The sequence below is a fragment of the Pseudophryne corroboree genome, chromosome 8 (assembly GCF_028390025.1).
Source record: "Pseudophryne corroboree isolate aPseCor3 chromosome 8, aPseCor3.hap2, whole genome shotgun sequence".
Taxonomy (NCBI): Eukaryota; Metazoa; Chordata; class Amphibia; order Anura; family Myobatrachidae; genus Pseudophryne; species Pseudophryne corroboree.
This window is the reverse complement of record NC_086451.1, coordinates 287,808,082-287,830,815: the sequence shown is the minus strand read 5'-3', so window position 1 is coordinate 287,830,815 and position 22,734 is coordinate 287,808,082. Positions and strand designations below refer to the sequence as shown.

At 46.8% G+C, this 22,734-nt stretch overlaps 1 protein-coding gene across 3 annotated transcripts in view; it reads right to left on the bottom strand.

The window, feature by feature from the left end:
* Positions 1–22,734, bottom strand: part of ATG4A (autophagy related 4A cysteine peptidase) — a 107,153-nt gene that overhangs the window by 45,741 nt on the left and 38,678 nt on the right. For 2 of the 3 annotated variants that reach the window (XM_063937279.1, XM_063937280.1), the window contains exon 2: positions 13,193–13,315. In XM_063937279.1, the coding sequence (XP_063793349.1) occupies positions 13,193–13,315 (123 nt within the window). Of the gene's footprint in view, positions 1–6,054; positions 6,224–13,192; positions 13,316–22,734 lie in introns of those variants that run through there. The other variant, XM_063937281.1, reaches the window with a different exon arrangement.

The following is a 22,734-nucleotide window of genomic DNA, read 5'->3' as shown; positions in this document are numbered from 1 at the left end:
ACTACAAATCCAACTAGCAATCGTCTGCTTAGAAGCAGGAGCACCCAGCTTGTTGGGTGCATACAGGATAAACAGCGAATCAGATTTTCTGACTCCAGCCGTCCTGGAAACATATATTTTCAGGGCCCTGACTACGTCCAGCAACTTGGAATCCTCCAAGTCCCTAGTAGCCGCAGGCACCACAATAGGCTGGTTTAAGTGAAATGCTGAAACCACCTTAGGGAGAAATTGAGGACGAGTCCTCAATTCTGCCCTGTCCGTATGAAAAATTAGGTAAGGGCTTTTATAGGATAAAGACGCCAATTCTGAGACACGCCTGGCTGAAGCCAGGGCTAACAGCATTACCACTTTCCATGTGAGATATTTTAAGTCCACAGTGGTGAGTGGTTCAAACCAATGTGATTTTAGAAATCCCAAAACTACATTGAGATCCCAAGGTGCCACTGGAGGCACAAAAGGAGGCTGTATATGCAGTATTCCCTTGACAAACATCTGAACTTCAGGAACAGAAGCTAGTTCTTTTTGGAAGAATATTGACAGGGCCGAAATTTGAACCTTAATGGACCCTAATTTGAGGCCCATAGACAGTCCTGTTTGCAGGAAATGTAGGAATCGACCCAGTTGAAATTCCTCTGTAGGGGCCTTCCTGGCCTCGCACCACGCAACATATTTACGCCAATATACGGTGATAATGTTGTACGGTTACATCCTTCCTGGCTTTGATCAGGGTAGGGATGACTTCATCCGGAATGCCTTTTTCCTTCAGGATCCGGCGTTCAACCGCCATGCCGTCAAACGCAGCCGCGGTAAGTCTTGGAACAGACATGGTCCCTGCTGGAGCAGGTCCTTTCTTAGAGGTAGAGGCCACGGGTCTTCTGTGAGCATCTCTTGAATTTCCGGGTACCAAGTCCTTCTTGGCCAATCCGGAGCCACGAGTATAGTCTTTACTCCTCTCCTTCTTATGATTCTCAGTACTTTTGGTATGAGAGGAAGAGGAGGGAACACATACACTGACTGGTACACCCACGGTGTTACCAGAGCGTCCACAGCTATTGCCTGAGGGTCCCTTGACCTGGCGCAATATCTGTCCAGTTTTTTGTTGAGGCGGGACGCCATCATGTCCACCTTTGGTTTTTCCCAACGGTTCACAATCATGTGGAAGACTTCTGGGTGAAGTCCCCACTCCCCCGGGTGAAGATCGTGTCTGCTGAGGAAGTCTGCTTCCCAGTTGTCCACTCCCGGAATGAACACTGCTGACAGTGCTATCACATGATTTTCCGCCCAGCGAAGAATCCTTGCCACTTCCATCATTGCCCTCCTGCTTCTTGTGCCGCCCTGTCTGTTTACGTGGGCGACTGCCGTGATGTTGTCCGACTGGATCAACACCGGCTGACCCTGAAGCAGAGGTCTTGCCTGACTTAGGGCATTGTAAATGGCCCTTAGTTCCAGGATATTTATGTGAAGTGACGTTTCCATGCTTGACCACAAGCCCTGGAAATTTTTTCCCTGTGTGACTGCTCCCCAGCCTCTCAGGCTGGCATCCGTGGTCACCAGGACCCAATCCTGAATGCCGAATCTGCGGCCCTCTAGGAGATGAGCACTCTGTAACCACCACAGGAGAGACACCCTTGTCCTTGGAGACAGGGTTATCCGCTGATGCATTTGAAGATGCGATCCGGACCATTTGTCCAGCAGATCCCACTGAAAAGTTCTTGCGTGGAATCTGCCGAATGGAATCGCTTCGTAAGAAGCCACCATCTTTCCCAGGACCCTTGTGCATTGATGTACTGACACTTGGCCTGGTCTTAGGAGGTTCCTGACTAGGTCGGATAACTCCCTGGCTTTCTCTTCCGGGAGAAACACCTTTTTCTGTACTGTGTCCAGAATCATCCCTAGGAACAGCAGACGTGTCGTCGGAATCAGCTGCGATTTTGGAATATTTAGAATCCATCCGTGCTGTCGTAGTACTACTTGAGATAGTGCTACTCCGACCTCTAACTGTTCTCTGGACCTTGCCCTTATCAGGAGATCGTCCAAGTAAGGGATAATTAAGACGCCTTTTCTTCGAAGAAGAATCATCATTTCGGCCATTACCTTGGTAAAGACCCGGGGTGCCGTGGACAATCCAAACGGCAGCGTCTGAAACTGATAGTGACAGTTCTGTACCACAAACCTGAGGTACCCTTGGTGAGAAGGGCAAATTGGGACATGGAGGTAAGCATCTTTGATGTCCAGCGACACCATATAGTCCCCTTCTTCCAGGTTCGCTATCACTGCTCTGAGTGACTCCATCTTGAACTTGAACCTTTTTATGTAAGTGTTCAAGGATTTCAGATTTAAAATGGGTCTCACCGAGCCGTCCGGCTTCGGTACCACAAACAGTGTGGAATAATACCCCTTTCCCTGTTGTAGGAGGGGTACCTTGATTATCACCTGCTGGGAATACAGCTTGTGAATGGCTTCCAATACCGCCTCCCTGTCGGGGGGAGACGTTGGTAAAGCAGACTTCAGGAACCTGCGAGGGGGAGACGTCTCGAATTCCAATTTGTACCCCTGAGATACTACCTGCAGGATCCAGGGGTCCACTTGCGAGTGAGCCCACTGCGCGCTGAAATTCTTGAGACGGGCCCCCACCGTGCCTGAGTCCGCTTGTAAGGCCCCAGCGTCATGCTGAGGACTTGGCAGAAGCGGGGGAGGGCTTCTGTTCGTTTGAAGAGGCTGTCTGCTGCAGTCTTTTTCCCCTTCCTCTGCCCCGGGGCAGATATGAGTGGCCTTTTGCCCGCTTGCCCTTATGGGGACGAAAGGACTGAGCCTGAAAAGACGGTATCTTTTTTTGCTGCGAGGTGACTTGGGGTAAAAAGGTGGATTTCCCAGCCGTTGCCGTGGCCACCAGGTCCGATAGACCGACCCCAAATAACTCCTCCCCTTTATACGGCAATACTTCCATATGCCGTTTGGAATCCGCATCCCCTGACCAATGTCGTGTCCATAATCCTCTCTGGCAGAAATGGACATCGCACTTACTCTTGATGCCAGAGTGCAAATATCCCTCTGTGCATCTCGCATATATAGAAATGCATCCTTTAAATGCTCTATAGTCAATAATATATTGTCCCTGTCCAGGGTATCAATATTTTCAGTCAGGGAATCCGACCAAGCCACCCCAGCACTGCACATCCAGGCTGAGGCGATTGCTGGTCGCAGTATAATACCAGTATGTGTGTATATACTTTTAAGGATATTTTCCAGCTTCCTATCAGCTGGTTCCTTGAGGGCGGCCGTATCAGGAGACGGTAACGCCACTTGTTTTGATAAGCGTGTGAGCGCCTTATCTACCCTAGGGGGTGTTTCCCAACGCGCCCTAACCTCTGGCGGGAAAGGGTATAATGCCATTAACTTTTTAGAAATTAGCAGTTTTTTATCGGGGGAAACCCACGCTTCATCACACACCTCATTTAATTCATCTGATTCGGGAAAAACTACGGGTAGTTTTTTCACACCCCACATAATACCCTTTTTTGTGGTACTTGTAGTATCAGAAATGTTCAAAACCTCCTTCATTGCCGTGATCATGTAACGTGTGGCCCTACTGGAAAATACGTTTGTTTCCTCACCGTCGACACTGGAGTCAGTGTCCGTGTCAGTGTCTGTATCGACCTGAGGTAACGGGCGCTTTAGAGCCCCTGACGGTGTTTGAGACGCCTGTACAGGTATTAACTGATTTGCCGGCTGTCTCATGTCGTCAACAGTCTTTTGTAAAGTGCTGACACTATCACGTAATTCTTTCCATAAGACCATCCAGTCAGGTGTCGACTCCCTAGGGGGTGACATCACTAACACAGGCAATTGCTCCGCCTCCACACCATTTTCCTCCTCATACATGTCGACACAACGTACCGACACACAGCACACACACAGGGAATGCTCTGATAGAGGACAGGACCCCACTAGCCCTTTGGGGAGACAGAGGGAGAGTTTGCCAGCACACACCAGAGCGCTATATATATACAGGGATAACCTTATATAAGTGTTTTTCCCTAATATAGCTGCTGTATATATTTATATGCCAATTTAGTGCCCCCCCTCTCTTGTTTTACCCTGTTTCTGTAGTGCAGGACTGCAGGGGAGAGTCAGGGAGCCTTCCTCCAACGGAGCTGTGAGGAAAAAATGTCGCCAGTGTGCTGAGGATATAGGCTCCGCCCCCTTATCGGCGGCCTTTCTCCCGCTTTTTTATGTAAAAATTGGCAGGGGTTAAATGCATCCATATAGCCCAGGAGCTATATGTGATCTATTTTTTGCCAAAAAGGTGTTTTTATTGCGTCTCAGGGCGCCCCCCCCCCAGCGCCCTGCACCCTCAGTGACCGGAGTGTGAAGTGTGCTGAGAGCAATGGCGCACAGCTTCAGTGCTGTGCGCTACCTTATTGAAGACAGGACGTCTTCTGCCGCCGATTTTCCGGACCTCTTCATTCTTCTGGCTCTGTAAGGGGGCCGGCGGCGCGGCTCTGGGACCCATCCATGGCTGGGCCTGTGATCGTCCCTCTGGAGCTAATGTCCAGTAGCCTAAGAAGCCCAATCCACTCTGCACGCAGGTGAGTTCGCTTCTTCTCCCCTTAGTCCCTCGGTGCAGTGAGCCTGTTGCCAGCAGGTCTCACTGAAAATAAAAAACCTACTTTAAACTTTTACACTAAGCAGCTCAGGAGAGCCCCTTAGCCTGCACCCGTCTCGTTCGGGCACAAAAATCTAACTGAGGCTTGGAGGAGGGTCATAGGGGGAGGAGCCAGTGCACACCAGGTAGTCCTAAAGCTTTTTACTTTTGTGCCCAGTCTCCTGCGGAGCCGCTATTCCCCATGGTCCTTTCGGAGTCCCCAGCATCCACTAGGACATTAGAGAAAAGAAGATTTTAATCTATAGGAGTGAACCAAAGCTATGACAGAGTGTCCCTGAGTCTTAGGTCCTGTCACAGCTAAATTCACTTTTATGTAGATAGCAACTCTTCAGATAATGTCACATAGTTACATAGTCAGTGAGGTTGAAAAGAGGCAACTGCCCATCGGGTTCAACCTGTATTCACGGGTTGGGGCTGGGTGCCCGGCTGTGCGGATACCGGCGGTCAGCATATTCGCTGTAGGCACGGGCAGATTGGGTATAGGCCTCACAGGGACTATCCCCGGTGGGCTGATGGCCAAGTCAGGCTCTTGATTATAGTGCAGAAGAAGGGATTGGACAGGCAGGCCAGTGATGTAGACTGGAAGTGCGCAGGCAAGGGCTGTCTTACGTGATCGGACACATCAGGGCCAGCCCTGGTCTATAAGGGTGGCAGCCCCTGCAGTGATAGGCAACATGGAAAATCAGGTGGGGACTGGGAGTGGATGCCCTGGGTAAGGGTGTTGCCTTCGGTGATCTGACACACTGGGGCTGGCACCACTGTAGAAAGGACAGCTCAAGCAGATAAGTGATCACTGATCATCTTGCAGCAAAGGTAAGTAAAGGTCTGTTTACTGAGACAGGCTCAGCAGCCCTTGATGTCATCTAATATACTGTACCTTTGTACAAGTCTGGGGACAACAATGTTATAGCCCTGCCTACCGTTGTGTTGGCCCAGCCTACAGTTGATATGGTCCAGCCTACTTGAGGTCACTTTGAGAATAGTTTCCAGTGCCACGTTAAGTTCTCAGTCTACCGCTGGCTGAATGTGTCTGGACTTGGGAACATATTAAGTGCAACTCAGACCCATTAGGGCATATTCGGGGCCTGATTCTTATTTGTATGCAATATTTTCATGCAATTAAACGATTATCGGTAGACTGAATATACGATACATCGCACAGCGCACACGCCAAGGTACCTTTGTGATGCTACTCGCAGTGAGGAGTTAATTGAACAATGATTGACAGTAAGGAACCATCTGGGAAGGTAAATGAGAGTGGTGGCATAACACAGGTGTGTCACGGACGCTTTCGGGGCGTTTCTGCTTTCAGCTGCCATCATGTACGTAGAGAAACATGATGCCAGCATCGCTACTGCAGCAACCAGCTTGCGTGACCATAGACTCACTTGGGGAAACGATGTTTCTTGTATCTGCCTGATGCTGCTAATGTGTACGCAGTTTCTGAGGACTCTGCGATGGCTCTGTTGGGTCGTCTCTAATCTTTTTTGGGCGGCTGCTTCACTTGCGATTGTTAGTTAGTCCGTGACCTGAAATATCGCAGTTGTGTACTTTTTGCACACAAATCGGAATCCGGCTGTTTGGAGTAAAGCAAAAAACAGCAACTACCATAACTTTGCACCTTGACACAACCATGTTGCACTGCAAGTAGGTTAAGTGTAAAATGTGCAGAAAGATTTAGATGTGTATGTCAAAATTCAAACTGAGGTGTAAAAATGAAGCTGTCCAGCAAAATTAATGTATTTGCACCCCTTGCATTGCAACATGGTGTGTCCAAGTGCAAAGTTACTTGATTTTTTTTGCTTTATAGAAGTGGTGATGTTGTCCATAGTAACCAATCAGAATCTACTTATCATTTACCTAGCACCTTCGAGAAGATAAACACTAGAAACTTATTAGTTGCCATGGTAAACATTTCCACGTCTAAAAACCCGCACTTTGGTAAATATACCCCTGATTGTCGCTATTGTGTAGACAGTGATTTTTTTTCCATGCAAGCTATGAACCATATACAGGATTTAGGTGATCCTACCAACCTAAATGAAATTTTTTGGGGGATATCCTCTCTCCTGCGCTCCCCTAATTGGTCTAACTGGTAAAAAATAAGAATTTACTTACCGATAATTCTATTTCTCGGAGTCCGTAGTGGATGCTGGGGTTCCTGAAAGGACCATGGGGAATAGCGGCTCCGCAGGAGACAGGGCACAAAAGTAAAGCTTTTACAGGTCAGGTGGCGTGTACTGGCTCCTCCCCCCATGACCCTCCTCCAGACTCCAGTTAGGTACTGTGCCCGGACGAGCGTACACAATAAGGGAGGATTTTGAATCCCGGGTAAGACTCATACCAGCCACACCAATCACACCGTACAACTTGTGATCTAAACCCAGTTAACAGTATGATAACAGAGGAGCCTCTGAAAGATGGCTTCCTAAACAATAACCCGAATTAGTTAACAATAACTATGTACAAGTATTGCAGATAATCCGCACTTGGGATGGGCGCCCAGCATCCACTACGGACTCCGAGAAATAGAATTATCGGTAAGTAAATTCTTATTTTCTCTATCGTCCTAAGTGGATGCTGGGGTTCCTGAAAGGACCATGGGGATTATACCAAAGCTCCCAAACGGGCGGGAGAGTGCGGATGACTCTGCAGCACCGAATGAGAGAACTCCAGGTCCTCCTTTGCCAGGGTATCAAATTTGTAAAAATTTACAAACGTGTTCTCCCCTGACCACGTAGCTGCTCGGCAGAGTTGTAATGCCGAGACCCCTCGGGCAGCCGCCCAAGATGAGCCCACCTTCCTTGCGGAATGGGCCTTAACAGATTTAGGCTGTGGCAGGCCTGCCACAGAATGTACAAGTTGAATTTTGTTACAAATCCAACGAGCAATCGACTGCTTAGAAGCAGGTGCACCCAACTTGTTGGGTGCATACAGTATAAACAGCGAGTCAGATTTTCTGACTCCAGCCGTCCTTTAAATGTATATTTTTAAGGCTCTGACAACGTCCAACAACTTGGAGTCCTTCAAGTCGTCTGTAGCCGCAGGCACTACAATAGGCTGGTTCAGGTGAAACGCTGATACCACCTTAGGGAGAAAATGCGGACGCGTCCGCAGCTCTGCCCTATGTCGAATGGAAAATTAAATAAGGGCTTTTATAAAACAAAGCCGCCAGTTCAGATACTCTCCCGGCCGAAGCCAGGGCCAGTAACATAGTCACTTTCCATGTGAGATATTTCAAATCCACATTCTTTAGTGGTTCAAACCAATTGGATTTGAGGAAATCTAAAACTACATTTAGATCCCACGGTGCCACCTTAGGCACCACAGGAGGCTGTATATGCAGTACTCCTTTGATAAAAATCTGGACCTCAGGGACTGAGGCCAATTCTTTTTGGAAGAATATTGATAGGGCCGAAATTTGAACCTTAATAGATCCCAATTTGAGACCCATAGACAATCCTGATTTCAGGAAATGTAGGAAAACGACCCAGTTGAAATTCCTCCATCGGAGCACTCCGCTGCTCGCACCACGCAACATATTTTCGCCAAATACGGCGATAATGCTTCGCGGTGACTTCCTTCCTTGCCTTTATCAAGGTAGGAATGACTTCTTCTGGAATGCCTTTTCCTTTTAGGATCCGGCATTCAAACGCCATGCCGTCAAACGCAGCCGCGGTAAGTCTTGAAAAAGACAAGTACCCTGCTGAAGCAGGTCCCTTCTCAGAAGTAGAGGCCACGGATCGTCCGTGACCATCTCTTGAAGTTCCGGGTACCAAGTCCTTCTTGGCCAATCCGGAGCCACTAGTCTTACTCCTCTTTGCCGTATAATCCTCAATACCTTTGGTATGAGAGGCAGAGGAGGAAACACATATACCGACTGGTACACCCAAGGTGTTACCAGCGCGTCCACAGCTATTGCCTGCGGATCTCTTGACCTGGCGCAATACCTGTCCAGTGTTTTGTTGAGGCGAGACGCCATCATGTCCACCATTGGTTTTACCCAACGGTTTAATAGCATGTGGAAAACTTCTGGATGAAGTCCCCACTCTCCCGGGTGAAGGTCGTGTCTGCTGAGGAAGTCTGCTTCCCAGTTGTCCACGCCCGGGATGAATACTGCTGACAGTGCTATCACGTGATTCTCCGCCCAGCGAAGGATCCTGGCAGCTTCTGCCATTGCCCTCCTGCTTCTTGTGCCGCCCTGTCTGTTTACATGGGCGACTGCCGTGATGTTGTCCGACTGGATCAACACCGGTCTTCCTTGAAGCAGAGGTTCCGCCTGGCTTAGAGCATTGTAGATTGCTCTTAGTTCCAGAATGCTTATGTGAAGAGACTTTTTCAGGCTCGACCACACTCCCTGGAAATTTCTTCCCTGTGTGACTGCTCCCCAGCCTCTCAGGCTGGCATCCGTGGTCACCAGGATCCAATCCTGCATGCCGAATCTGCGGCCCTCCAATAGATGAGCCTCCTGCAACCACCACAGAAGGGATACCCTTGTCCTCGGCGACAGGGTTATCCGCAGGTGCATCTGAAGATGCGACCCTGACCATTTGTCCAACAGATCCCTTTGCATGGAATCTGCCGAAAGGGATTGCTTCGTAAGAAGCTACCATTTTTTCCCAGGACTCTTGTGCATTGATGTACAGACACCTTTCCTGGTTTTAGGAGGTTCCTGACCAGGTCAGATAACTCCTTGGCTTTTTCTTCGGGAAGAAAAACCTTTTTCTGAACTGTGTCCAGAATCATCCCCAGGAACAGCAGACGAGTTGTCGGCATTAATTGGGATTTTGGAATATTCAGAATCCATCCGTGCTGCTTTAGCACCTCTTGAGATAGTGCTAAACCCATCTCTAACTGTTCTCTGGACCTTGCCCTTATTAGGAGATCGTCCAAGTATGGGATAATTAATACGCCTTTTCTTCGAAGAAGAAATATTATCTCGGCCATTACCTTTGTAAAGACCCGAGGTGCCGTGGACAAACCAAACGGCAGCGTCTGAAACTGATAGTGACAGTTTTGTACAACGAACCTGAGGTACCCCTGGTGTGAGGGGTAATTGGAGCGTGGAGATACGCATCCTTGATGTCCAAGGATACCATAAAGTCCCCTTCTTCCAGGTTCGCTATCACTGCTCTGAGTGACTCCATCTTGAACTTGAACTTCTTTATGTACAGGTTCAAGGACTTCAGATTTAGAATAGGCCTTACCGAGCCATCCGGCTTCGGTACCACAAAAAGAGTGGAATAATACCCCTTCCCTTGTTGTAGAAGAGGTACCTTGACTATCACCTGCTGAGAATACAGCTTGTGAATGGCTTCCAAAACCGTCTCCCTTTCTGAGGGGGACGTTGGTAAAGCAGACTTCAGTAAACGGCGAGGTGGCTCTGTCTCTAATTTCAACCTGTACCCCTGAGATATTATCTGCAGGATCCAGGGATTTACCTGCGAGTGAGCCCACTGCGCGCTGTAATTCTTGAGACGACCGCCTACCGCCCCCGAGTCCGCTTGCGAAGCCCCAGCGTCATGCTGAGGCTTTTGTAGAAGCCGGGGAGGGCTTCTGTTCCTGGGAAGGAGCTGCCTGTTGCTGTCTCTTCCCTCGTCCTCTGCCTCGTGGCAGATATGAATAGCCCTTTGCTCTCTTATTTTTAAAGGAACGAAAGGGCTGCGGTTGAAAGGTCGGTGCCTTTTTCTGTTGGGGAGTGACTTGAGGTAGAAAGGTGGATTTCCCGGCCGTAGCCGTGGCCACCAAATCCGATAGACCGACCCCAAATAACTCCTCTACGCATCGCCTGTCCACTGTCGTGTCCATAAAGCTCTTCTGGCCGAAATGGACATAGCACTTACCCGTGATGCCAGTGTGCAGATATCTCTCTGTGCATCACGCATATAAAGAAATGCATCCTTTATTTGTTCTAACGACAGTAAAATATTGTCCCTGTCCAGGGTATCAATATTTTCGATCAGGGACTCTGACCAAACTACCCCAGCACTGCACATCCAGGCAGTCGCAATAGCTGGTCATAGTATAACACCTGCATGTGTGTATATACCTTTTTGGATATTTTCCATCCTCCTATCTGATGGATCTTTAAGTGCGGCCGTCTCAGGAGAGGGTAACGCCACTTGTTTTGATAAGCGTGTTAGCGCTTTGTCCACCCTAGGAGGTGTTTCCCAGCGCTCCCTAACCTCTGGCGGGAAAGGGTATAAAGCCAATAACTTCTTTGAAATTAGCAGTTTTTTATCGGGGCACCCCACGCTTCATCACACACGTCATTTAATTCTTCTGATTCGGTAAAAACTACTGGTAGTTTTTTCACACCCCACATAATACCCTGTTTAGTGGTACCTGTAGTATCAGCTAAATGTAACATCTCCTTTATTGCCAAAATCATATAACGTGTGGCCCTACTGGAAAATACGGTTGATTCGTCACCTTCACCACCGGAATCAGTGCCTGTGTCTGGGTCTGTGTCGACCGACTGAGGCAAGGGGCGTTTTACAGCCCCTGACGGTGTTTGAGGCGCCTGGACAGGCACTAATTGAGTGTCCGGCCGCCTCATGTCGGCAAACGACTGCTTAAGCGAGTTGACGCTATCCCGTAATTCCACAAATAAAGGCATCCATTCTGGTGTCGACCCCCTAGAAGGTGACATCCTCATATTTGGCAATTGCTCCGCCTCCACACCAATAACGTCCTCATACATGTCGACACACACGTACCGACACACAGCAGACACACAGGGAATGCTCTATACGAAGACAGGACCCACTAGCCCTTTGGGGAGACAGAGGGAGAGTCTGCCAGCACACACCAAAAAGCGCTATATATGACAGGGATAGCCTTATGATTAAGTGCTCCCTTATAGCTGCTTTTATATTAATATATTGCCATTTATTTTGCCCCCCCTCTCTGTTATACCCTGTTTCTGTAGTGCAGTGCAGGGGAGAGACCTGGGAGCCTTCCTGACCAGCGGAGCTGTGACAGAAAATGGCGCCGTGTGCTGAGGAGATAGGCCCCGCCCCTTTTCCGGCGGGCTCGTCTCCCGCTATTTAGTACATTTAGGCAGAGGTAAATATCTCCATATAGCCTCTGGGGCTATATGTGAGGTATTTTTAGCCTTTTTAAAGGTTTTCATTTGCCTCCCAGGGCGCCCCCCCCCCAGCGCCCTGCACCCTCAGTGACTGCCGTGTGAAGTGTGCTGAGAGGAAAATGGCGCACAGCTGCAGTGCTGTGCGCTACCTTAAGAAGACTGCAGGAGTCTTCAGCCGCCGATTCTGGACCTCTTCTTGCTTCAGCATCTGTGAGGGGGCCGGCGGCGTGGCTCCGGTGACCATCCAGGCTGTACCTGTGATCGTCCCTCTGGAGCTTCATGTCCAGTAGCCAAGAAGCCAATCCATCCTGCACGCAGGTGAGTTCACTTCTTCTCCCCTCTGTCCCTCGTTGCAGTGATCCTGTTGCCAGCAGGAATCACTGTAAAATAAAAAACCTAAGCTAAACTCTCTAAGCAGCTCTTTATGAGAGCCACCTAGAATTGCACCCTTCTCGGCCGGGCACAAAAATCTAACTGGAGTCTGGAGGAGGGTCATGGGGGGAGGAGCCAGTACACGCCACCTGACCTGTAAAAGCTTTACTTTTGTGCCCTGTCTCCTGCGGAGCCGCTATTCCCCATGGTCCTTTCAGGAACCCCAGCATCCACTTAGGACGATAGAGAAACAAGAAATTTCTACTTATCTCAAAGGCAGAAACTTTTTTTTATGTCCCAACGTCTTCACAGTAAGTTTTGTTGCCAATGATGATATAGATTATAGTTCCAATGATGATACATGTAAAGACAGATAAAAACCATCTAGTGCATTATGTACATATATTTATCTCATTAGTGCTTAGAGATTGGCAGTGAAATTTTACCACTACTGGCATGTAGTAAATCTCACTCAAACAAGAGGAAAACAATTAATTTCTTAATTAATAGGAAATGATCCGATGCTAAAAATTCTTCATCACATAAAAAGATGATATACATCAGCCTGACAGAGAGGACCAGTGGCAAACTGACCAGACGAGGAGAGGACGGGGTGCCCATCGCTGGAGCTGACTTTTCCCCGGGGTTGCAGAACATCTTTACAGCTCTCCATTTGTGCACTTCAGAATTCCAAAATCTGGTAGGATGCCACCCTCATAAATCTTGGATGTAAAATGGATGTATATCATGTTTTGCACTAGATGGTTTTTATCTTTCTTAACATGTATCATCATTGGAACTATAATCTATATCATCATTGGCAACAAAACTTACTGTGAAGACGTTGGGACATAAAGTTTCTGCCTTTAAGATAAGTAGAAATTTCTTGTTTTTACCAGTTAGACTAATTAGCAGGAGAGAGGATATCCAAAAAAATTTTTCATTTAAATTACTTGTTTTAGGTGAGGATAACACCCTTTTATTTTGGACAACCACTCCTCTACTGCTTAAAAAGCGCAATTTCACGCAGGTGTAATTTTTTAATTTCTGTCGATCCTACCAACCTGTTTTAATGTCATATTGTCTTCCTAGAATGTAAACTGGCTCATCTGTGTCTGGCAGTTCTTCAAGTTCTTCAAGTTCAAAGTAATCTGATGGAACATTCTGATTTTCATAGGTTAAAAAACCTAAAATACATATGAAATACTTATTATACACAGAGATAGCAAATTACAGGTGTGTAAAAGCTCAACAAACTACATTTATTATCATGTATTAAGTATTAAGCAATGTCAGTCCCAAATAATGATCAAACTGGGGGGCAGATGTATTAAGGGCCCCATACACTACAACGATATGTCGGAGGCTGAAGTCGGATGCCATTTCCCTTGAACCCCCCCCCCCCCCCCCCCCCCCTTTATGTGGAGCCCTTTAACTTGGAGAAGGGATAAAGCAGTGATAAGTGGAAGGTGATAACGCACCAGCCAATCACAAATTACAGATTTGAAAAATGAAAGGAGCTGACTGGCTGGTGCGTTATCACCTTCCACTTATCCCTGCGTTATCACTTCTTTATCCCTTCTCCAGGCTTAATACATATGATCCTGTATTTCCAAAACTTCTATCTGTACTGAATCTTCGAAATACAACCTAATGCACGTTATCAGATATTATGATCAGATATTATGTACTGTATCTCAATAGCAAGAAGCAGCATGGTTGTCATTCTCAGATTATTTTTTTATTTCCCCCCTAGTGAATCTTTTACAGAAATTATTATTATTTTTTTATCACATACTGTAGATGGGAATGTGGGAGCTGCGCGTGGGAGCTTGTCTAGACCAGTCATTGGTCTACTTCCTTATTAGAGAGGCCATGCGGACCAGTACGGGGCTGATCTGTCCCTCCACCTCCTTTCATATTTAAAGGTATCCGGACTATAGGTCGACAGTGTCTAGATAGTAAACAGGTCAACACCCAAGGATTCTCATGGAGCTACACTCCGAATTAGCAAGATCCCTATATTTGATTTACATTGACTCACTTATATCAGGCATGGTTCCCAAAGACTGGCGTATAGCGGAAGTAGTGCTGATATTTAAAAAGGGAAGTAAATCGGAACCGGGTAATTATAGACCAGTAAGTCTTACATATATAGTGGGGAAAGTACTGGAAGGTATTTTAAGGGATAGCTAGATAATCATCATTTATATTCCAGCTGATTCAAACAGTTCAATTGAGCACGTTATTATTGGGACTTATCTCTGGATACAATCCTGATGCAAGGTTAAGGTCAATGTAAAGGAGGCTTATTTGTTCTTTCCCCAAGACCATAAATTACAAATAACCATGTTTACCTGGAATACATGGTCCCGAGGAAAGGGCAATTAATGACAACATAAGGGCTGATGTTACGAGGTGTGAGGCATGGAATTAGCTGCTTTGAGTGGTACAGTTATCGCACAGATGACCAGGTGTATACAGGTTATAAGCAGTGAGTGGGGTATTCAAAATGCAGAGGATTCTAGCCAGGCAATCTATAATGTGTGAATTGTTGTTAATTCAAAGTATGTTCATTTCGGTTGTTCATTAAATTTAATGTAATCATACTTCACTACCGTGCGTCCCCCTTTTTCTATTCTTATGCAGATACTGTTACATTGAGGAATGGAGAATGGAGGGATGCTGCGTGACAGATTATTCTACTAACATGCATATTGGATTAATTCTGCACATGGTAATATAACGTGTCTGTGGTAATATATAATATATATATGGGGAACACACACACACACACACACACACACACACACACACACACACATATCTCCCATACATGTTATAATGTTGGCAGCTGTCATGTCAGAAGTCACAGAGATAGCCAATGGAGGAGTAGGGGTGGCAGCTGCAGTGACAGTTGAACTCACTGGGTCCAGAAGTGAGAAGATTTCGGTAGATGCCCCAAACCACCCTTTTTTGGTGTAATGACTCCTCAGCACTAACATGTAATTTCCCACATGTATCACTGTGTAATATCAGTGGGAAGACGCTGATGTGAAGCACGGTCATCACCAACTGCCGCCCGCATGCCACATTTCAATTCTCCATGGCATAAATCCCCAGTGCACGGCAATATCACTGGCATTTCTTGAGTTGAATCTGTTGCTGACGCATGAGAAAGAGTTTCCCAAGAGAGATCACGTTTACTCACTAGAATTTGCTGCCAGCGATTCACCAGCGCACAATCACATCTGTGCTTTTTCTTTCCCCTTTCTTTTTTTTTTTTGCAATAAGTGTAGATAATGTTATCAGCTACAAAGAGCTAAAGGGAGTTAGCCAGCTGCTTGGAAATGGAGGGTCAAACCATAACATCAGTGAGACATGGCTGAGGTCAGGACGCAGCAGACAATCCAATGGTGGACCATCATCAGGGGAGAAACAGCTGGTCCATCATCTGGAAGAGGAAGAGCTGGCCCGTCATCATGAAGAACGGCACCATCATCAGAAAGAGAAAGTGCTGGACTGACATCAGGAAGAGAAAGAGCAGGACCATCATCAGAAAGAGAAAGAAATGAACACAGTGCCAGTGAAAATCAGACAGCTGCAATGAGGGAAGCACTCCTGAGGCTGGAGAACATCCTGAGGCCCATTCTTTCCACCTACAGCAGACACACTGTTGCAGAAGGAGAGGACGTAGAGTACGGTACCATCTGCATGTCTGACATTGAAGTTGGAACTGAAATGGCTGTATCATCCTGCCACCATACCTTCCATGTCCCTTGCCTGATACAATGGCTACAGATTAACAGCGTTTGTCCTGTGTGCCGCACAATGTGCTATGACTTGGACATTTTTCCCACCTTACCTGAAGGGCATCAAACAGAAGCAGAGGACCCAATCTAAACATCAAGTACATATCCGTATGCTTGTTCCTTTCTTTTCTTCTTTGTTTTAAGATCAATTTTTTTCTTTATATGATTTTATATATATATATACACACACACACACACACACACACACACACACACACACACACACACACAGTGGTGGAAAAAATTGCAGACACTTTTTGAAATTTGAATGTTTTTCAACTTTGAATGCTTATAAAAACTGTTTCACTTTACGCAGTGCAATGATTAATATATCAAATGAAAGGAAATTTAATGCTGAATTCAACACAGTAAACTGAGGTCAAATATTTGCATTACAAGGGAAGTTATGCTACTTTCAGACAGACAAATAAGCACAGATGCATGAGATTCAAGAAGCGGATTGTAGTAACAGCTAATCGGAATTGTTGTTCTGAGGACCAATCAGCTGTCGTTTATGAGCAGGTGCAAGGTCATGTTCAAAGGTGGGAAAGGTCAGTTTGGCTGTTTCATTTTGCAGAATAAAGTTGGTTACTGAAGTGCAATTACAGTTGGATGTTTGTGTGTATTGTTTAGTGCTATTGACGGTGTAAAAAAATAAATACAACAATGTCGTCCAGGCAAAGTGGTGACTGGTCACCCAGGAAGAGATCCAGGATTGTGGTGTTACGTGAAAATGGTCTTTCGTATGAAGCAATTGCGAGAGAAGTTGGTGGGAATGTGACAACATCAGGAGTACGAAAGTTTTGTTTACGCTATCAGGAAACACAATCTATACAAAACAAAGAAGGAAAAGGCCAGAAAAAGTGCACAACAGCTGTTGATGATAGGAGAATAAAACAAATTTGCGTCATGGACAGATGGATGTCATCTGTGGCCATTAGCAATGAACTGAGTGCAACTGGTGTTTTTGTCAGTGCAAGAACGGTACGGAGAAAACTTACAGAGTTTTGCCTAAAAGGTAGGATTCCCAGAAAAAAGCCATTCCTGAATAAAAAGCAGCAGCAGAAACGAATACAGTGGGCAAAAGAACACATTGCATGGACAGAAGGTCTGTGGAAACAAGTGATATGGAGTGACGAAACTAAGATATCGATATTTGGTAGTGATGGGAGAAAATATGTGACACGTCGCATCGGGGAAGTGGTAAATCCAGATTGCATTCAAGCGACAACAAAGAATCCTACAAGTGTTATGATCTGGGCATGTACAGTATGACAGCAGATGCTGTAGGCCGCCTTCATGTCATAGATGGGACACTGAACAGCAGAAAGTACATTGACACCATCCTACAACAAAAACTTCTATCTTCTATCGGGGATCTTTTTCCAGATAATGCCCCATTTTTCCCCCAGCAGGATTCAGCTCCCTGTCACACTGCACGGATATGCAAACAGTGGTTCACGGAGAATGACATACAGTGTGCTGGGATGACCAGGAAACAGCCCAGACCTGAACCCCATAGAACATTTATAGTTCTGTTTGAAAAAACAGGTACATCTGAGGCGTCCATCCAATAAAAGAGAATTAATTGAGGCTATAATTGTCTAATGGCACCATATAATAAAGGAAGAGCTCCAAAAATTGGTTGGCTCAATGCCATGTCGCTGTGCTGCTGTCTTGAAAAAATAGGATTTTAATTACCTACCGGTAAATACTTTTCTCGTAGTCCATAGAGGATACTGGGGTACACATTAGTACCATGGGGTATAGACGGGTCCACTAGGAGCCATGGGCACTTTAAGAAATTGATAGTGTGGGCTGGCTCCTCCCTCTATGCCCCTCCTACCAGACTCAGTCTAGGAAACTGTCCCCGAGGAGACGGACATACTTTGAGAGAAGGATAGAAAAGGATAGTGGTGGATTCCGAACCAGCACACACAAACTAGAGGAAAGCCAAGCTAACCAAGCCTCAAACCAGGAACAGCAACCGCTGAACCCACAATACTTAACCAAGTAACAGTGCACGAAGAAACGAAGCGCTGGGCGGTCGCGAGAAAAGGATTTACCTGTAGGTAATTAAAATCCTATTTTCTCTTACGTCCTAGAGGATACTGGAAATCCAATTAGTACCATGGGGAAGTACCAAAGCTCCCAAACCGGGTGGGAGAGTGCGGAGGTTCCTGCAGAACTGCTTGACCAAACTGAAGGTCCTCAGAGGCCAAAGTATCAAACTTGTAGAACTTAGCAAACGTGTTCGAACCTGACCAAGTAGCTGCTCGGCAGAGTTGTAAAGCCGAGACACCCCGGGTAGACGCCCAGGAAGAACCCACCGACCTAGTAGAGTGGACCTGTACAGATTTTGGACACGGCAAACCTGCTACGGAATAAGCATGCTGAATAGTAAGCCTGATCCAGCATGCAATTGTCTGCTTTGAAGCAGGACACCCAATTTTATTGGGATCATAGAGAACAAACAGCGATTTTCTGTGACGAGCTGTCCGCTTCACATAGAACTTCAAAGCCCTCACAACATCCAATGACTTTGAAGTAGCAGAGGTGTCGGTAACCACCGGAACCACAATAGGTTTTTTGATATGAAACGCAGACACCACCTTTGGAAGAAATTGTTGAGTTCTGAGTTCAGCCCTATCTTCATGAAAAATCAAATAGGGGCTTTTGTGGGACAACGCTCCCAGCTCCGACACACGCCTCGCAGAAGCCAAGGCCAACAGTGTGATGGCCTTCCACGTAAGAAACTTGACATCAACGTCCTGTAAAGGCTCAAACCATTCCGATTGCAGGAACTGCAACACCACATTGAGATCCCAAGGTGCCATAGGAGGCACAAAGGGCGATTTAATGTGCAGAACCCCCTTCAAAAATGTTTGAACCTCAGGGAGAGAAGCCAATTGTTTCTGGAAGAAAATGGATAAGGCCGAAATCTGGACTTTTATGGAGCCCAAACGTAGGCCCACATCCACACCTGACTGCAGAAAAAGGAGAAAATGTCCCAGTTGAATTTCCACCGCAGGACATTTCCTGTTCTCACACCAAGAGACATATTTGTTCCAAATACAGTGGTAATGTTTAGACGTTACCCCCGTTCTGGCTTGGATCATGGTTGGAATAACCCTATACGGCAGGGGTGGCCAACCAGTCAGAGACAAAGAGCCAAGAAATCTTGGCCCTCATTCCGAGTTGTTCGCTCGCAAGGCGATTTTAGCAGAGTTACACACGCTAAGCCTCCGCCTACTGGGAGTGAATCTTAGCTTCTTAAAATTGCGAACGATGTATTCGCAATATTGCGATTACGAACTACTTAGCAGTTTCAGAGTAGCTTCAGACTTACTCGGCATCTGCGATCAGTTCAGTGCTTGTCGTTCCTGGTTTGACGTCACAAACACACCCAGCGTTCGCCCAGACACTCCCCCGTTTCTCCAGCCACTCACGCGTTTTTTCCGGAAACGGTAGCGTTTTTATCCACACGCCCATAAAACGCCGTGTTTCCGCCCAGTAACACCCATTTCCTGTCAATCACATTACGATCGCCGGAGCGAAGAAAAAGCCGTGAGTAAAAAAACTATCTTCATAGCAAAATTACTTGGCGCAGTCGCAGTGCGAACATTGCGCATGCGTACTAAGCAGAAAAACGCTGCGATGCGAAGAAATTTACCGAGCGAACGACTCGGAATGAGGGCCCTTGTTATGTACATCAAAGAGCCAACTTTGAGCCGAAGGCGCAATTACAAAAATGGGGTGTGACCTTGTGCCTGCTAGGCAACGCCCCTGGTATAAAATACCTTTTAAAAAGCCAGATCCAACATAAAATACAATGAAAAAGCCACTTCTATATCAAATAATTGAAAAAGCCAGATCCGCATAAAATATATTGAAAAGCCAGAGTCGCATAATACACTTCAGTTTCCCCATGTGTCACTCCAGCCAGCACCCACCTGTGTCACTCCAGCCAGCTCCCCCTTGTGTATTAGTTCTCAGTCTACATAGTGCTGCTGCATGTCTGACTGGAGTGCAGCGCTTTACAGATCTCTTGTGAGTGAGTGTTGGGAGCCACATTTGAATAAAGAAAGAGCCGCATGTGGCTCAAGAGCCACGCGTTGGCCACCACTGCTATACGGGATCCCTTTCCGGGCTGCAATTTGATGCTCAACCTCCATGCCGTCAAACGTAGCAGTGGTAAGTCTTGATAGATGAATGGCCCATTGGAGAAGGTCCTCGCGAAGAGGTAGAGGCCGCGGGTCCTCTAAGAGCATCTCCAGTAGATCCGCATACCAGGCCCTACTTGGCCAGTCCGGAGAAATGAGAATTGTTTGAGCCTTTTCCCTTTTTATTCTTTTGAGAATCTTTGGGATCAATCGGAGTGGTGGAAACACGTACACCATCTGGTACACCCATGGAGTCACCAGAGCGTCCACCGCCACTGCTTGCGGATCCCTCGACCTGGAACAATACTGCTTGAGCTTCTTGTTGAGACGAGAGGCCATCATGTCTATATGAGGTACATCCCAAAGATCTGTTACCTCCTTGAACAACTCTGGATGGAGTCCCCACTCTCCTGGATGGAGATCGTGTCTGCTGAGGAAGTCTGCTTCCCAGCTGTCGACTCCCGGGATGAAGATCGCGGACAACGCCACAGCGTGTTTTTTCGCCCAGAGGAGAATCCTTGTTACCTCTGACATTGCTGCCCTGCTCTTCGTTCCGCCTTGTCGGTTTATGTACGTTACTGCCGTCACATTGTCTGACTGAACCTGAATGGCTTGATCTTGAAGATGCGATGTCTGTAGAAGGGCGTTGTATATGGCCTTTAGCGCCTCTTAAGCGGCTACCATCTTTCCCAGAAGGTGAATGCATAGATGCACTGATATCTGGGTTTGTCTCAGAACATCCCGCACCATTGACTGGATCACAAATGCCTTTTCCAACAGAAGTAATAACTTTTGTGCCTCCGAATCCAGTATCATCCCCAGAAACAGAAGCCTCCGCGTTGGTTCCAGATGAGATTTTGGTAGGTTCAGAATCTACCCATGATCCTGGAGTAGTCGGTTTGAGAGGGCAATGTTGACCAACAACCTCTCCCTGGATGGAGCTTTTATCAGCAGATCATCCAGGTATGGTATTATGTTCACTACCCGTTTGCGGAGGAGAAACATAATTTCTGCCATTACCTTGGTGAACAGCCTCGGTGCCATAGAGAGGCCAAATGGCAGGGCCTGGAACTGGTAGTGACAGTCCTCTAAGGCAAACCTTAGATAAGCCTGATGAGGCGGCCAAATCGAAATATGAAGGTACGTATCCTTGATATCCAGAAACACCAAGAATTCCCCCTCTTCCAGACCTGAGATCACCGCTCTCAGAGACTCCATCTTGAACTTGAACACCCGTAAGTACGGGTTCAACGACTTCAGATTTAAAATGGGCCTTACCGAACCATCCATTTTCGGAACTACAAACAGGTTAGAATAATAACCCTGGCTTTGCAGTTGAAGTGGAACAGGAACAATGACCTGAGTCTGTACCAGTTTTTAAATTGCTTCCTGTAAAGTCATACTTGCTTCTTGAGAAGCTGGTAAGCCTGATTTGAAGAATCTGTGAGGTGTGAGTTCCTGAAACTCCAGTCTGTAGCCCTGGGCTATAAGATCTTTGACCCAAGGATCCTGGCATGACGTTGCCCATATGTGACCGAAGAATATCAACCGGGCTCCCACCTGCCTGTCTTCCAGGCAGTGTGGACCACCGTCATGCTGAAGGCTTAGAGGAAGCAGAATCGGGGTTCTGTTCCTGTGAACCTGCAGCTGCTGTTTTTTTGGGTTTACCTCTATTGCCTTTGAAGGCCGTAGAAGAACCTTTGGTTTTGTTTTTAAACGTTGCTGTCCGAAAGGACTGCAGTGTTGGAGCCGTATAGGATTTTCTAGCCGGCGGAGCTGCGGAAGGAAGGTATGTAGACTTACCCGTCATAGCCTTGGATATCCACGTATCCAGTTAATCTCCAAACAGGGCTTTACCTGTGAAAGGTGGGCTCTCAAATCCTTTCCTGGAATCTGCGTCCGCAGTCCACTGGCGTAGCCACAAGCCCCTGCATGATGAAACTGCCATGGGACTGGTGCGTGCATTGAGTAAACCATTTTCCTTTATGGCCTCTACCATAAAGTTAGCAGAATCCTGTATATGCTGTAGGAGAAAATTATTTCCCCCCTGGATAAGGAATCTAACCCGTCAATTAGATTACCTGACCACTTTGCAATGTCCCTAGAGATCCATGCACAAGCCTTTGAGCCACCGCCGCAGCTGTGTATAGAGATTTGAGAGTGGTCTCAATACTGCGGTCTGCAGCATCCTTCAAGGAAGCTGCCCCAGGAATAAGTAAAACTACCTTACGAGACAGCCTGGAAACCGATGCGTCAACTATCGGTGGGTTTTCCCATTTTTTCCTATCATCCTGAGGAAACGGGAAGAATGTGAGTAACCGTTTTGGGACCAGAAACTTCTTGTCAGGATTTACCCAAGTTGCTTCAAATAGGAAATTTAATTCCTTAGATGCAGGGAAAGTAGCTGAGGATTTCTTTTTCACATTAAAATAAGATTCCTCCTCTTCTGACACCTTATCAGGAATGTGCAGGACCTCTCTTATAGCTTCAATCAGGGCCTGTATTCCCTGTGACAAAGCTGCATACCCCCCTCCCGAGTCTACCTCACCCCCCTCTGGGTCTGATACATCATCATCATCGTTATCAGCCTGCATGATTTGGGCCAGAGATGCTGGAATGACCACTGAATCT